Genomic DNA, 12898 nt, shown 5'->3' with positions numbered 1-12898 from the left:
TTTGTTGCAATGTCAGTAATAATACTTGTTATTGTGAATAAATTAGTAATTAGAGTATTTTACTAATCAAAAAAATGTTATACCACTTTTTAGTGTTGCTTTTTGAGAAATCTATTTTGAAAAAAAATGCTATGTGTATTGTTAAATTACTGTATAGTGTTTTAAAATAACTTTTAAAACTTATTTTTTTGATAAATGTTGTTTCTAAGTTTTGTTACTTAACAATGCTTGTGTAAGTTTATTACACAATGCTTTTGTATATACTATGTTTTTATTTACTTTAAGTTTTAATTAATGTTATATATAAATGTTCGAATTCGAGTCAACGTGTAAATATTTTTATTGTGAAATAATCCGTTAAGTATTAAGTTTGAAAAGGATGATCCAGCAAGAAACATAATGTTTCTATTTAATCGGCATATTATGTTTAGAGTAAAAAGAGAGAAAAGTAATTAAAAGTAATTAACCTTTACAAAATTGACTGTTTCTTTTTACTATATGTGTAACACTTTATGCTTTATGTGTATTCTAATGTGAATATTTATTTTAGATACAGACTTAGTTTTTTTTTTGGAAATCAAATTTTTCGTAATATCCTTTCGGATCCATCTTTTCAATCATTTTTTGAAGCATTTTTGGAAAGTAGCAAATTTGAAAGCCAGTTCTATTCTATCCTGATACCAACAGCTCATACCATCAGAAACAAAACCATGAATGGTCAACTAGTATTTTGCAAACTTTATGCAGTATTACAGACTTTACCACAAGTTCATCAGAAAGTGAGATAAAATCATAACTTAACTTAGGCCTATAGAATGTGCTACATAGCCTATATGGCATATATTATTGAAACTATGTGAAAATACTTTGTGCTGGGAAAATATGTGAAAATTTAAAAACCACAAATTGTTATGTGAAATTTATCCAAGGCATTTTTAAACCCAAAAAAATAAACGGTATATCAACCACATCCCCAAGATAAATTAAATTATTAATGGGAATTAAATTTAAACTCAAATAATTTATAAACGTTCTGAATATAACTTTAAATCTAATTTAAGCAGAACCACTAATATAATGCTTAAGCCACTGGGGCTCAAGCTAAAACAGAAGATGCATATGAAAAGGGTAAAAAGAGTATTTTCCAGTCTTAGAGACAGAGAAAAAGAGAAACAAGGATAAATTTCAAAATTGAGATCCTTGGAAAAAAAGGACATGGCCTACATTTGACCATAAACATGACCCTAAGGAAACCCACTGAGGGTATATGCACAGAATGACCCAAAGATGGTAGCATGTAACTATGTACAAAATTAAGTTGTTTTAAAAGTAAAATTTTGAGAGTTGGGACAACTCTTCTTTAAATAGGGAGTATTGTGGTGAAGCTTTCTAATTAAGTCAATTTGGAATTTAGTAAAAATATTAAGACGCAAATACAAAAGTTTCAAAATACCACTTTATATTAAGATAAAGATACAGATCCTGGAATATGTAAGCTTGGAGGGAACTTGCTCAATAACCAATTTCCTGGCTAAGTACACCAATGAACCAGATGGACGCGGTTGGTTTTTCATATATATACTCAGAATTTTGAGACAGAGGTGGGACTAGTGAAGCCCATAGAATAAAAGGAAAGAGAGATAGAAAAGAAAGGGAGAACGATATGAGACAACAAATATCAAATTTCATGAAGGAAGTGAGAATAGCCAGAGAACGAGATGACGAAAGAGATAGAAAAGAAAGGGAACAAAAAGAAAAAGATAGACAAGAAAGAATAGATCAAATTGAAAAAGATAGGCAAGCCAATGAAATACTTCATCAGGCAAGTATGGACAAAATTGAAAAAGATAGACTAGAAAGAGAGAAAGATAGACAAGAAAGAGAGAAATAGAGGGTAGATAGAGAACGAAAGGAAGAGGCCGAAAGAAAAGCCGGAGAGCAAAAAGAGGAGGAAGATAGGAAACAAAGAGAGAAAGATAAAAGAGAAAAAGAGGAAGAAAGACAGGCCCGTAGGTAGGCCGATAAAAAATATTACCAGGAAGTTGCAAAAACAATTGACAGACTAATGAAAACTCGTTGGGGAAATTCACAAAGTGACGTTTTATCACAAGTTACTTATAGGCTGTCAGATAGCCATAATAATTTGTCTAAGAATCAATCGCGAGAAAAAGAACATTACCAGACATTAAACACTTTTACGGGAAAACATGATGCGTTGTTGACTGCGGGGGAACGTGGACCGGCCCAGAAAACAAATGGGGACGTAGTGCCGTCCTCTCGGAAAAAAGAAATGCTTGATAGTCAAAATGATAATAATCTGGTAACAATTGATTTCTCGGAGCCTTTTTCTAAAAATTGCCATAATAAAGAAAAGAAAGTAACCTATAAAAGATCGAATTGGGCTATAGCACATAATCAAGAAAATATGGACGAGTTTGTGAAATCACATAAAATAGAAGGAAAATTAAACGGAAAATTGACCGAAATGGTAATTGACCCAGGGAGTGAGCAAACTTTTGTGCGAATGGACCTAATTAAAAAGACGGAAATAGACCATAAAAATAATATCACAACATTATGTTATTATGGAGATAAGCACCAATGCCCGTCTGCTTGGGTAAGAATATAAATTGCAAAGAAGGACGGTACGGTCCAGAGAAAAACGATAAAAGTAGGGTTAGTACCTCTGCTAGCATTGAATGTTTTACTAGGAGGAGACTTTGGAGATATCGTTGCAGAAAATAGAAAACTTGAGAACACTTTTAATGAATATGAGACGATAACAAGTACAGGCCAAAATGAAACGCTGATTGTACCAGAGAATAAGGAGACGAAATTTATTGTACGCGCTTTTCCGCGTAAAAATCCAGAAATTTTAGTACAATATGAAAAACCAAATGTCGGAATTCAGTTCCCATTTGATAACGAACTATTTGTTTCTGCGGTAAAAATAAAGAAGACTAGAAGAGAGAAAAGAGATATTAAACGGAGCTACAATGAAGTTATGCAGTCAAAGATGGTGGACACTGGAGTCCAAATCAGATTTAACGATGATTTGTTATTTTGCGCGAATGACAGAATTGAGAAAAGTAGAGACGAAAAGAGGAATGCAAAGAAGAGACAAAATTTTGAGATTCAGCCTGCAGTGGCGAAAAATAAAAAAATGTTGGATGGGCTTGGCCTTGAAAACATAAATAATAAGGGGGAAAAAGAGGTCAAAGACCCATGGGGAATAAAAGAAGATGGTTACAAAAGAGAGATGAATGACCTACAACGGGTTGGGGGAAATTTGGGAGATATGGAATGTCGAGTCGGATTGGAAAAATTTGGAAGAGAAACTGATATCGGTTTGATCAATTCAAAAGAGAGTTTGTTCCTTTATGAGGGGGAGGAATCCCTTGGGGAAGATCCCGTGCGAGAAGTCGCGAAAGATAGCCCTTTTCTTCAATGCACAACTGGTGGACAAGTTGTGATCCCTTTACCGAAATTTTGTCTCTCTGATCTGAAGTCCTTGGTGGATACTCTCTTTCAGTCACTTCATACTTCACCCAAACTCTTGTCCAGTAACCCTAATCATAGTTGTTATTCTTCATGGGAACCGAAAATTAATTTCGGCAAATTGTATTCAGTGGGAGATGTATCTAAGTTTCATCTTCAATTAGCATCAACGTATTTTCTTCAGTTAATTATCCCAGGGGAGGGAACCCAGAAAAAAGGCGATTCATGGTTCGCGAAAAATTTTACTTCATTTCCAGTACCCTTATCGTTTTCACAGGCCCTTGTATTTTCGGCCTTAGATTATTTAAAATTATGCCAATGGGCAAATTTCTTTTTGATTGAGATGTGGGGTCGTTTCCACCGATGGAAATTAAGAGGCTATTTCAGCCAAATTCTCACGATGGCTGGCATCATCACATGTGACAGAAATTGATTCTCTGCCCCTCTCCAATTTAAATTCGTGAGAGCGAGAAAAGTTGTGTTTTTGATTGTGCTGAGCACAATGGAATTCTACGAATCTTGGGAGAACTTCAATTTTCAAAACCAAATGCGGATGCTATACGATCTAGACCATGGTGGTCCTACAGTAGAGACGTGTCGAGGACGACCGATCCAGATTCCAGAGCCAAGCGGTGGAAGAGAGAAGGCAAATGGATTTTGTAAAGTTGAAGTTAAGTGTTTATGTTTGTAGGGGTGGACCACGATAGCGCATGGGCGGGCATTTATCTTACGCGGGGAGGTGTTGGGTTTCCACCCCTGTTTCTTTTCCTTTCAGATAAATGACCTGTTTTGTTTTTCTTAATTCCATTTGCTTATAGTATAATTTCAAAAGACAGGTTAAATTCCCGTTACTAAGCGATAGTGGTTTTGCAATAGGGAAGCTTTGAGTCAAGTTATTTTTATACTTCCTGGTTTGGGAGTCATTGAAAGATAAATCTAAGAGGATGAATTGGGTTTGAATGAGGAGGTAGCTGATTGGCTGGGCCAAGTGACGGTCCACCCCTACGGACAGTGCTGTAAAAATTATCATTATGCTTTAGTGTGCGCTTAGACCCGGTTCGGGGATATAGATTTATGAGGGATTATTGTGAAGAATACAAGTAAGGTATTTTCTACAAACTGTGTACTATTTTCCGTAACCCAGGCAGGGTAGGAATAGAGCTACAAGGTACCGTCATTATTATATTGACAGGGAGGTTTGTTACCTCCAAGGAGAGAGTTAAGAGATTTTCTAGCCGTAACCCAAGGCGGGTACATTTGGCTTTAGAAGTGGCTATTTGACCACTCGATCGCGTTACCGTACCCTGGGACAGGGTATACTGTAAATTGGGTAGTACCAAACCCGATATTTGCCACAACATCACTTAAACACCATAAATGCAACTTACCACACTTGCTATTTTCTTCATTTTCTACTCAAAGTCAGAATGCATAAGACCAAAATTATAGACATTAATTGCAACCTTTTACAGAGCGACCAGTTAGGGGCTCAAATTTTAATATCCTCCAGAAGCTACTATTGACTTACGAAAGAGGATAAAAATGCGTCAAAGTGTGTATTCACTTTCATCCTAACTATATTAGGTTGTCAGCTACAAAAATAAATATTTCAATAAGTCCTCACATCTGCTATCGGCTGCACTAAAAAGCGGCTGTACATTAAAATTCTACTAGGCCTATTAAAATTCCAGCCATTGAAATTCTACTGTTATAGTAAATTAGTTATTAATTAGAATTATTAAACTAAATACCTTGGGATAACGTGTTGGATAGAGCTGCGCTTCCTGTCTAAAGGTCGGCAGGTTCAATCCCACTTATCTCAAGAAACCCACATCTGTAATATTTCAAATTTTTTTTTATGTCCTAATGTCACTCTTTACAATACTTTCTAGTCTTTTTAAGTTCTAATTCGCTCTTGAGAAAAAACTTGTTTTTTTATGTACATCGTAGAGCAGTGTTTTTCAAGGTTTTGCCAAAGGTAGAGCCATTTTTATAAATTTTGTAATGCTGAATACATGTCTTGATAAAAAAAAGGTACTTATCAAGATACCAGAAGTCACGCGATAAGTGAAGTTTCGTTAATGCTAATGAAACAAAACAAAATAGGATGAAAATATAATAGTTCAGAAACAAACTTGGGCTATATATTTGCACATTAGGAGGGTGGGGGTAAAGCATAGCATACATTAAATACGTAACCTAGCCCAACCTAGGTATCTTTTATTAATAAAATTAAGTTTTAACCCCCCCCCCCCAAAAAAAAAAAGTTTAAATATAGTTCCCGGATTGAGAAGCCCTTTGTTTTACAGTGTCTCACCGGGCAATGATATCTGGTATTGAATAGAATTCTCGCGTGATTACTGGTATCTTGAAAAGTACCAAAAAAGATTGTAGTTTAATAAAAATAATGAGAGATTTTTTTTGTACACAAAAAATAATATTATAAGAGAACTAAATTTATTCATAATGAAATACATACAAAGTTATATTATCAATGAAACTTATTTGGATCAATTAAAGGCATGATACTGCTGTGCTTAGATGACAGATAGTAATAATTTTATTATCGGACCGTTAATTTTAACCCGAGATTTTAACCTGAGATTAATTTATTTAATTTTAACCTGAGATGCATCTCCTTGTTCAACAGCCTGCTTCTTTTCCACTATAAAGCATTTACCCACCAAGTTATGGTGCAACATATACCTACACAAAAAATCTGTTGTACCTCTACTGGTACTCGTGTTGTATTTTGGGAAAAAATATATATATATATAATTTATAATTATAAATAAATAATTTATGCGCATATGCATGATTAAGGTGTAATCTGGGGATAAACATTTTAATCGCTTATAATGAAGGGAGAAGATTAAGGTTTAAAAAGAAGCTGTCCTGTAAGTAGAATTTTCAAAAGCATAGATGTTTCCCATCTTAGTTCCCCAGTCTATTCCATCGTATTTTACTGAAAACTGGTTATAGTGACAGGAATCCACCCGCTTTAATTATCATTTTAAAAACATTTTCAAACAATATAAATGTGTTAAAACTGTTTTTATGTTATTCGCTCATATTGAAAAAAGAGTGAGTTACCTTTGCTTTGGTTAAAAGGAACATTGTTCTTCCCTGGGTGTTAAGTCGGTCACCTCAACTGTCCTAGGTTAATCAAACCAAAATAATTCTTGATTCCTCCAATCTCCCCTTGGGTCAGAAAATTTGCTGGAATTATAATTCCCCAATTTCTATATTCAGGACCACCTAGCCAGACTTTTTGCATTTCCTGATTGTCTTCTGTAATTTTCACATATTCAGCCTGTTTTTGGGGTAGGTAAAAAAATTATGCTAAACATGCAATGCAAAAAGACAAATTTCACGCTAGCAATGGAAAGCCACTAATAGGATGAAGCAAAGCATATATTAAATACGTAACCTAACCTAGGTACCTCCCCTCCCCCCTATACCCCGAAAACAACAGTTTAAATATCGTAAAAGCAATGAAAACCACGCTTTGCATTGCATTACACTATAGCAGTCTATTGCATTAACCCGTCTGGCGGGTTTTTCGTGACTGGTTTCCTTGCACAATATATATATATATATATATATATATATATATATATATATATATATATATATATATATATATATATATATATATATATATATATATATATATATATATATATATATATATATATATATATATATATATATATATATATTATATATATATATATATATATATATATATATATATATATATATATATATATATATATATATATATATATATATATATATATATATATATATATATATATATATATATATATATATATATATATATATATATATATATATATATATATATATATATATATATATATATATATAAGCGACGATAAAACGCATCAGCACCCAAATACCTTATTTGTATTTTCGGAACCATAGGTGGAGTGACAAACATATTCTGAGGCTGATCAGGACAAACAATTTTTAAAACCCGTTCAATACCAGAATCTTCAGTCGAGGAATCACCAGCAATTGAATCAATTAAACTGAATGTTGCGTTCCAATCAGAACAAGGTCCTAAAAATAAATATTGGTTAAACAGCCACTTTCTCAAAACCTATCTTTAATATTTGTAGATGGGTAGTTTAGTTTTAGAATAATCAGCGATTCTCACGACTTCAGACAATTCTTGGCAACGAACTTTAAGTAAGGAGTAACTTGGGACAAGGCCGTACCCAGGATTTTTTTTTTCGAAGGGGGTTTTACTAAAAAAAAAAAAATTCGGAGGGTGGGGGTTTAAACAAAAAAAACTTAAAAAACGCATACAAAATTTGTTTATATCCATTTTTGTTAAGTTTTTACGAGTCAGACAAACATTTTGGGGGGGGGGGGGGTTAAAACCCCCCAACCCCTGGGTACGGCCTTGAATTTGGATAATAGTAATCTAAGCTCTAAAAAAAGAGTTTTGGCAAGAATATTCACTTGTACATAAAAGGAATCGCTATTTTGTAGTGATTCGAAATTTGTAAATCAATTTAACTTAAAGTTGCCTATTATAGCTACAAACCTGAGAAGATTTGCATAATTTTCGAAAAGGGGGTGAAACTCATATAAAGGGGTGAGAAACGTATATAAGAATCACAGCATCCAATTTAGTAAGTCACCCAACTCTGCTGTAGAGCTAGTCCCCTATCTACGAAAATGCAAATTTGGCATTTTTTCCCAGAAGAACGATCCCGAATGCATATTCGTTTGATTGTTTTTGGTTTTGTATTTTTTTCAGGGTTAATGGTATCGAGCCACTGGCCGTCAAAAATCGGGTGATTAGGCTCATTTGAGACGGAAAGTAAAAGTTCTAGTGTCCTTTTCAGTAGAAAAAACGTTGTTCCCTATGAAATAAATTTATTAGACGTTTCGCAGCACAAAACAGACAATCTTACCCAAAAGAGGGCCTGCAAGCAATCGATTAAACATTTTGAGATAACCAATTGATTTAAAATTCGAAAAAAAATATATAATAAGCTTCCCATTTTCAGAGGTTATAGTGGCGCATTCATTCCTTAACATGTACTTAGGCCATATAAAATAAACTGTTATCATAGACATTTATCTTAAGTTTTTTCACCTATGCTAATTAATTGGAACCCTCGAACATAATTGGGTGTTAATATTCTGGACTGGAACCCTCGCATTTCGGTACTACCAAGTTAAACACTAAGTTGAATAAATAATTTTATTACTAACCTGCGTGAGAAGTCGAAATACTAGTAATACGCTGTTCCCCCTCCTCCATTTGAGCCAGCCAAGAACAAGAACGGTAATAATATGAATAGCCAGGGAACAGAAGTGTGTCAGACATAGATCTGTTTTCTTGTAGAAAACCTAAAATTAGATAAAATCAGACATTTCCTTCACTTTTAAGTTATAGAAGAGCAGCCAACAAGGATTTCCTGGGTCAATTGTCTCCCAAAGAAACACACTTCCAATAAAGGAAACACCTCCTGGCTCTAATATTGAGCAAGTTTTGACTAAACTCAGAGGTATCTGAAGTTCTACTTCCTCTATCTCAATTCTATAATTGATTTAAACAGCAGAAATCCTCCTCGCCTCTCTTATCTCCTCCTTTGCTCTTCTGCCTTTTCGCTTTATTTTGATTAACCCTTTGCGCTATCTTCGTTAAATTGCACCAAAAACTTGATATAGGAATTGCAAGAAAAATCCCAATTTTAGGATAAAAAACGTGTACAAAAAATTAAACAAGAAAAACGGGTTTTAATTTCTATAAAGCAGTGAATACAAAACACTTAATTAAACAAAAAGTCTCCGAATATTTCGGCCCCACATCCGGGAGCCTCTCTCAACGGAAAAACAAAAAAAAATTTCTTACATCAACATAAAAAACATACTAAACAAACAAAAGAAAAAATATAAATAAATAGGAAAAGAAAACTCACATATTAAATTTCTTTTCTCTTCAAATTCATCTATATGATACTATAACGCCAAAGCAGAAAAATATTTACAATTTCAATCTGTAACCAGTTTCATGTAATAAAATATGATGTTAGAAACTCAATATGCAAATTAAGTCATTATTCCAAGTCCAAAATACAACTATGATATTTTACTCGCCTATAGTTCACTTCAGTAAGATAGGCTGCTGAAAGTTTTTTTTTGCTATCTGGTTGGAGTTAAGAAAAGGCAAAGATTTTTCTTAAGAAGTGGGGGAAGGCTATTTAATTTTATTATATAAAACATGTAAAGTACCAAGAGACATCAAAACAAAAAATGCTGCGCCCTGGACGCATCTTAAGTCTGCGTTTTCATATATGGAAATTGCGATTTATTAAAGTTTGGCCTTTAGTGGCTTGAAAACTATGAAACTTTTAGAGCTGTGCCACCTTTTTGTCAGTGTTGCCATATTAAACCGTAATAACAAATCAGTAAAACTAAATGAAATAATTTAACAACGCTTTAAGTGCATAAAACTCAAACATTAGCCGTCTGTTCCTTCCAAAAGACAACTAGTTACTTTTAAAAGGTACTTTCCTCTTTCTGCATAGAAGATCTGACTCTCATTTCTAAAAAAGGAAAATCTGAATTTCATTGCACACCATTTTCGCTAATTACCGTATATACATCGTTGTGTTCAAGTTACCTTAGGTATAATACCATAGATAAATCGTATTACGTAGATACCATAGATATATTAGTAGAGATTTACTTATGGATTCGCTTACTTTATGTTCCTTACCGTGCTATTTGCTTACTTTATGTTCCTTGGCGCCTTTCCAAGCAAAGTGATCAAACACGTTATATTTGGAACTAGGGACGAGATCGTGTAATGCAACCAGACTAGTTTATGAGGCAACACCCATTTTTTTTTAGCCAATCAGAGATGTTTCTACTAACGATACTCCATATACGATAACTTGACTAGTAATTGGATTCAAATATAAGGAGTGATTTTCATTGCAGTTCATATAAAGAGAATTGAATTAAGAGAGAATAGTTTATTTGAGACGATATTAGTAAAGAAAATGAGTGGAACATTTACACTATTGGAGTAGTAGAGAAAATGAGTGGAATATTTACACTATTGGAGATTGATGGTGGAGCAGGTAGCAGCAATGATACAAGGGTACCAACCGTGGCTGTGGAAATAACACGAGGGTGTAGACTAAGCCTTGAATGGGATGATATGTATCGTAGATATGTGATATCATTGAGCAAATTAAATTTGAAGAGAAATTATATTTTGCTGCGAAATTGAATATTGTGCATATAAATAGACTTCAGGCAGCTTTAGATGCACTAGTGAAATATATTGATGAAAATAAATTGAATCAGTGATTAACATTGATGTAATTATAGTCAATAAAATTGTTTCTAAATCAAAGATATTTTCTTTCTATAGTAGGCTAGCGTATATTTTTTAGAGTAGAAAAAAGAATCATGGTTAGCCTAAAGTTGACTGTGAGAGTGTAAAAAATGGAAAGTTCTGAGAAGGAGCAAATCATGGGGAATCTTGTGTTTATCGAAAAACGTATGATTCTAGATGATGATTTTCTCGAGTTATCTATTCAAAGGAAGATATTTTCTCGGGGAATGCTTGTCGATATAATGAAAACTGATTCTCCGTCATTAGACTATTGCATGAAGCTTTTACGTTGTGGTCCAAAGGCATTTACACAATTTATTGACACATTAGTCACGACACAGCAATATGATATTGTGAATATGCTTTTAAACACTAGCTTAGAAATTTAGAACTTTTTTCATGAGAAAGATGGTGTTCAAGAATTATTTACTCCTCTCTCTCTTTATCCCACTCAATTTGTTGATAGTAGCTCAGTTTTATTTTGGCGCTGAGAGTGTCAACACATGAAAAAATGTTCCATACATGTCCACTATGCATGTACACACTGGGCAGCTGGTCATCATGTGAGAATTGTACAATGATTGATGAGTATGATGAGAAGTGTCGATTATGCAACCCGTGTAAATTGCATAGAGGATATGCTGTACAAATTAAAGGTTGTAATTCCTGTCCTGAATGGGTGTGTGACTCTCATCCTAGAAGGCACCTATGCTCGAATTGGCACTATGATAAATGGAATCAGTGGGAGAAAACATATCCTGGTATGATTGAAAAGAATCCTAAGCGTAGTTTTAGTTTATTGCTAAGAGATTGGTATCGTCGTGGCTTTAGATTTTTCTGGGAGGAGGAGCCAGGTCAGCAATTCAACTGTTGGAGTAACAAAAGAATTTGGTTTCTACGTCATCGTTGTGAATACAATGGCTACTATGATTATAAGCCCACTGATTTTTATTTGGCTGTGACGGAATGTGATTCGCCACTTGAGGACATTGTTTGTGACATTGCTTCAAATAAGCAAATTGAAAAGTGTGAATTCTATAAAATCATTGAGAATAGTATCATTTACTATACAAAGAGATATGGCAAGAGTGAAGTTAAACTCTATGGTAGAAAATGTGACTCTGACATTGCAGCACATCAGGATCAGTATACTGTGAATTCAGATAATCTACCTGAATTAGTTGTTCTCGATAAATACCTATACCTATTATAATATTAAATCTAAAGAGTAGAAAAGTCGTTTTTTATCATGTATATACATTATTTTTATTAATAAACAATTTCACATACATTTTTAGAACATTTTATTCGTAGGTCACTAAAATCAATATTAAACAAGTTTGTAAGTATATCTTCCACTAGAAAGTCATTCAATCCAAGGAAATCCAACGTAGATGTCGAAAAACTGTTTGTAGGTATAGCCACGACAGCTGAACATGAAAAAGAGCATTGCATGATAGCCGCATGTCATAGTCGTTCAATTCTGCACTCTCCTTTGATTTTGAATAATAGTTTTCCCACTGCTGTCAATGAAGTTGCTGATGTGCGGGGTGTAGGATTTATATAATAGGCCAAGAGGAAAAAAAATTCAATATTTTTCGCTGTCTGAAAGATGCATAGCCAATGGACTGTCTTCAAAGTCAATGGACTGCTATTAATAATGATTAGGGTATTGTTAACTCTTTTTCAATTTCAATAAATTTTTTCAATGAAGTCTGATGGTATGCAATAGGACTTGCACTGGGACATGTATGGATCTATACTAAATACAATGATTATTTGGTTTGTGTTCATGGTGCTTGGTCTAGTAGAAAACTGCCGTCGGGTGTGATTTCCCAATAGGTTTTAAATTGACTCAATGATATTAGCGTGATACTCTCAGTCAAAGTATAGGCAAATGTGCACTCCACGCATACATTCCCCGTTCGTATTATACTCATATCCTGGGAGCCAGACAGATTCAAAACGATAGAACCATGATATTTTAACAACATCTAACCTGTTATT

At 33.8% G+C, this 12898-nt stretch overlaps 1 protein-coding gene across 1 annotated transcript in view; it reads right to left on the bottom strand.

Annotated features, from left to right (window-relative positions):
• Positions 1–12898, bottom strand: part of LOC148939854 (uncharacterized) — a 450089-nt gene that overhangs the window by 14919 nt on the left and 422272 nt on the right. Inside the window, exons 16-17 of the mRNA XM_089105986.1 lie at positions 8755–8892; positions 7425–7587 (exon numbers count right to left, since the gene is read on the bottom strand). Of these exons, the coding sequence (XP_088962112.1) occupies positions 7425–7587; positions 8755–8892 (301 nt within the window). The remainder of the gene's footprint in view (positions 1–7424; positions 7588–8754; positions 8893–12898) is intronic.

This window comes from Artemia sp. Qi Xiang Cuo, chromosome 20, assembly GCF_049724085.1.
Source record: "Artemia sp. Qi Xiang Cuo chromosome 20, ASM4972408v1, whole genome shotgun sequence".
In the NCBI taxonomy this organism is placed as follows: Eukaryota; Metazoa; Arthropoda; class Branchiopoda; order Anostraca; family Artemiidae; genus Artemia; species Artemia sp. Qi Xiang Cuo.
The sequence above is the reverse complement of the archived record's forward strand: the minus strand, read 5'-3'. Positions and strand labels throughout refer to the sequence as shown.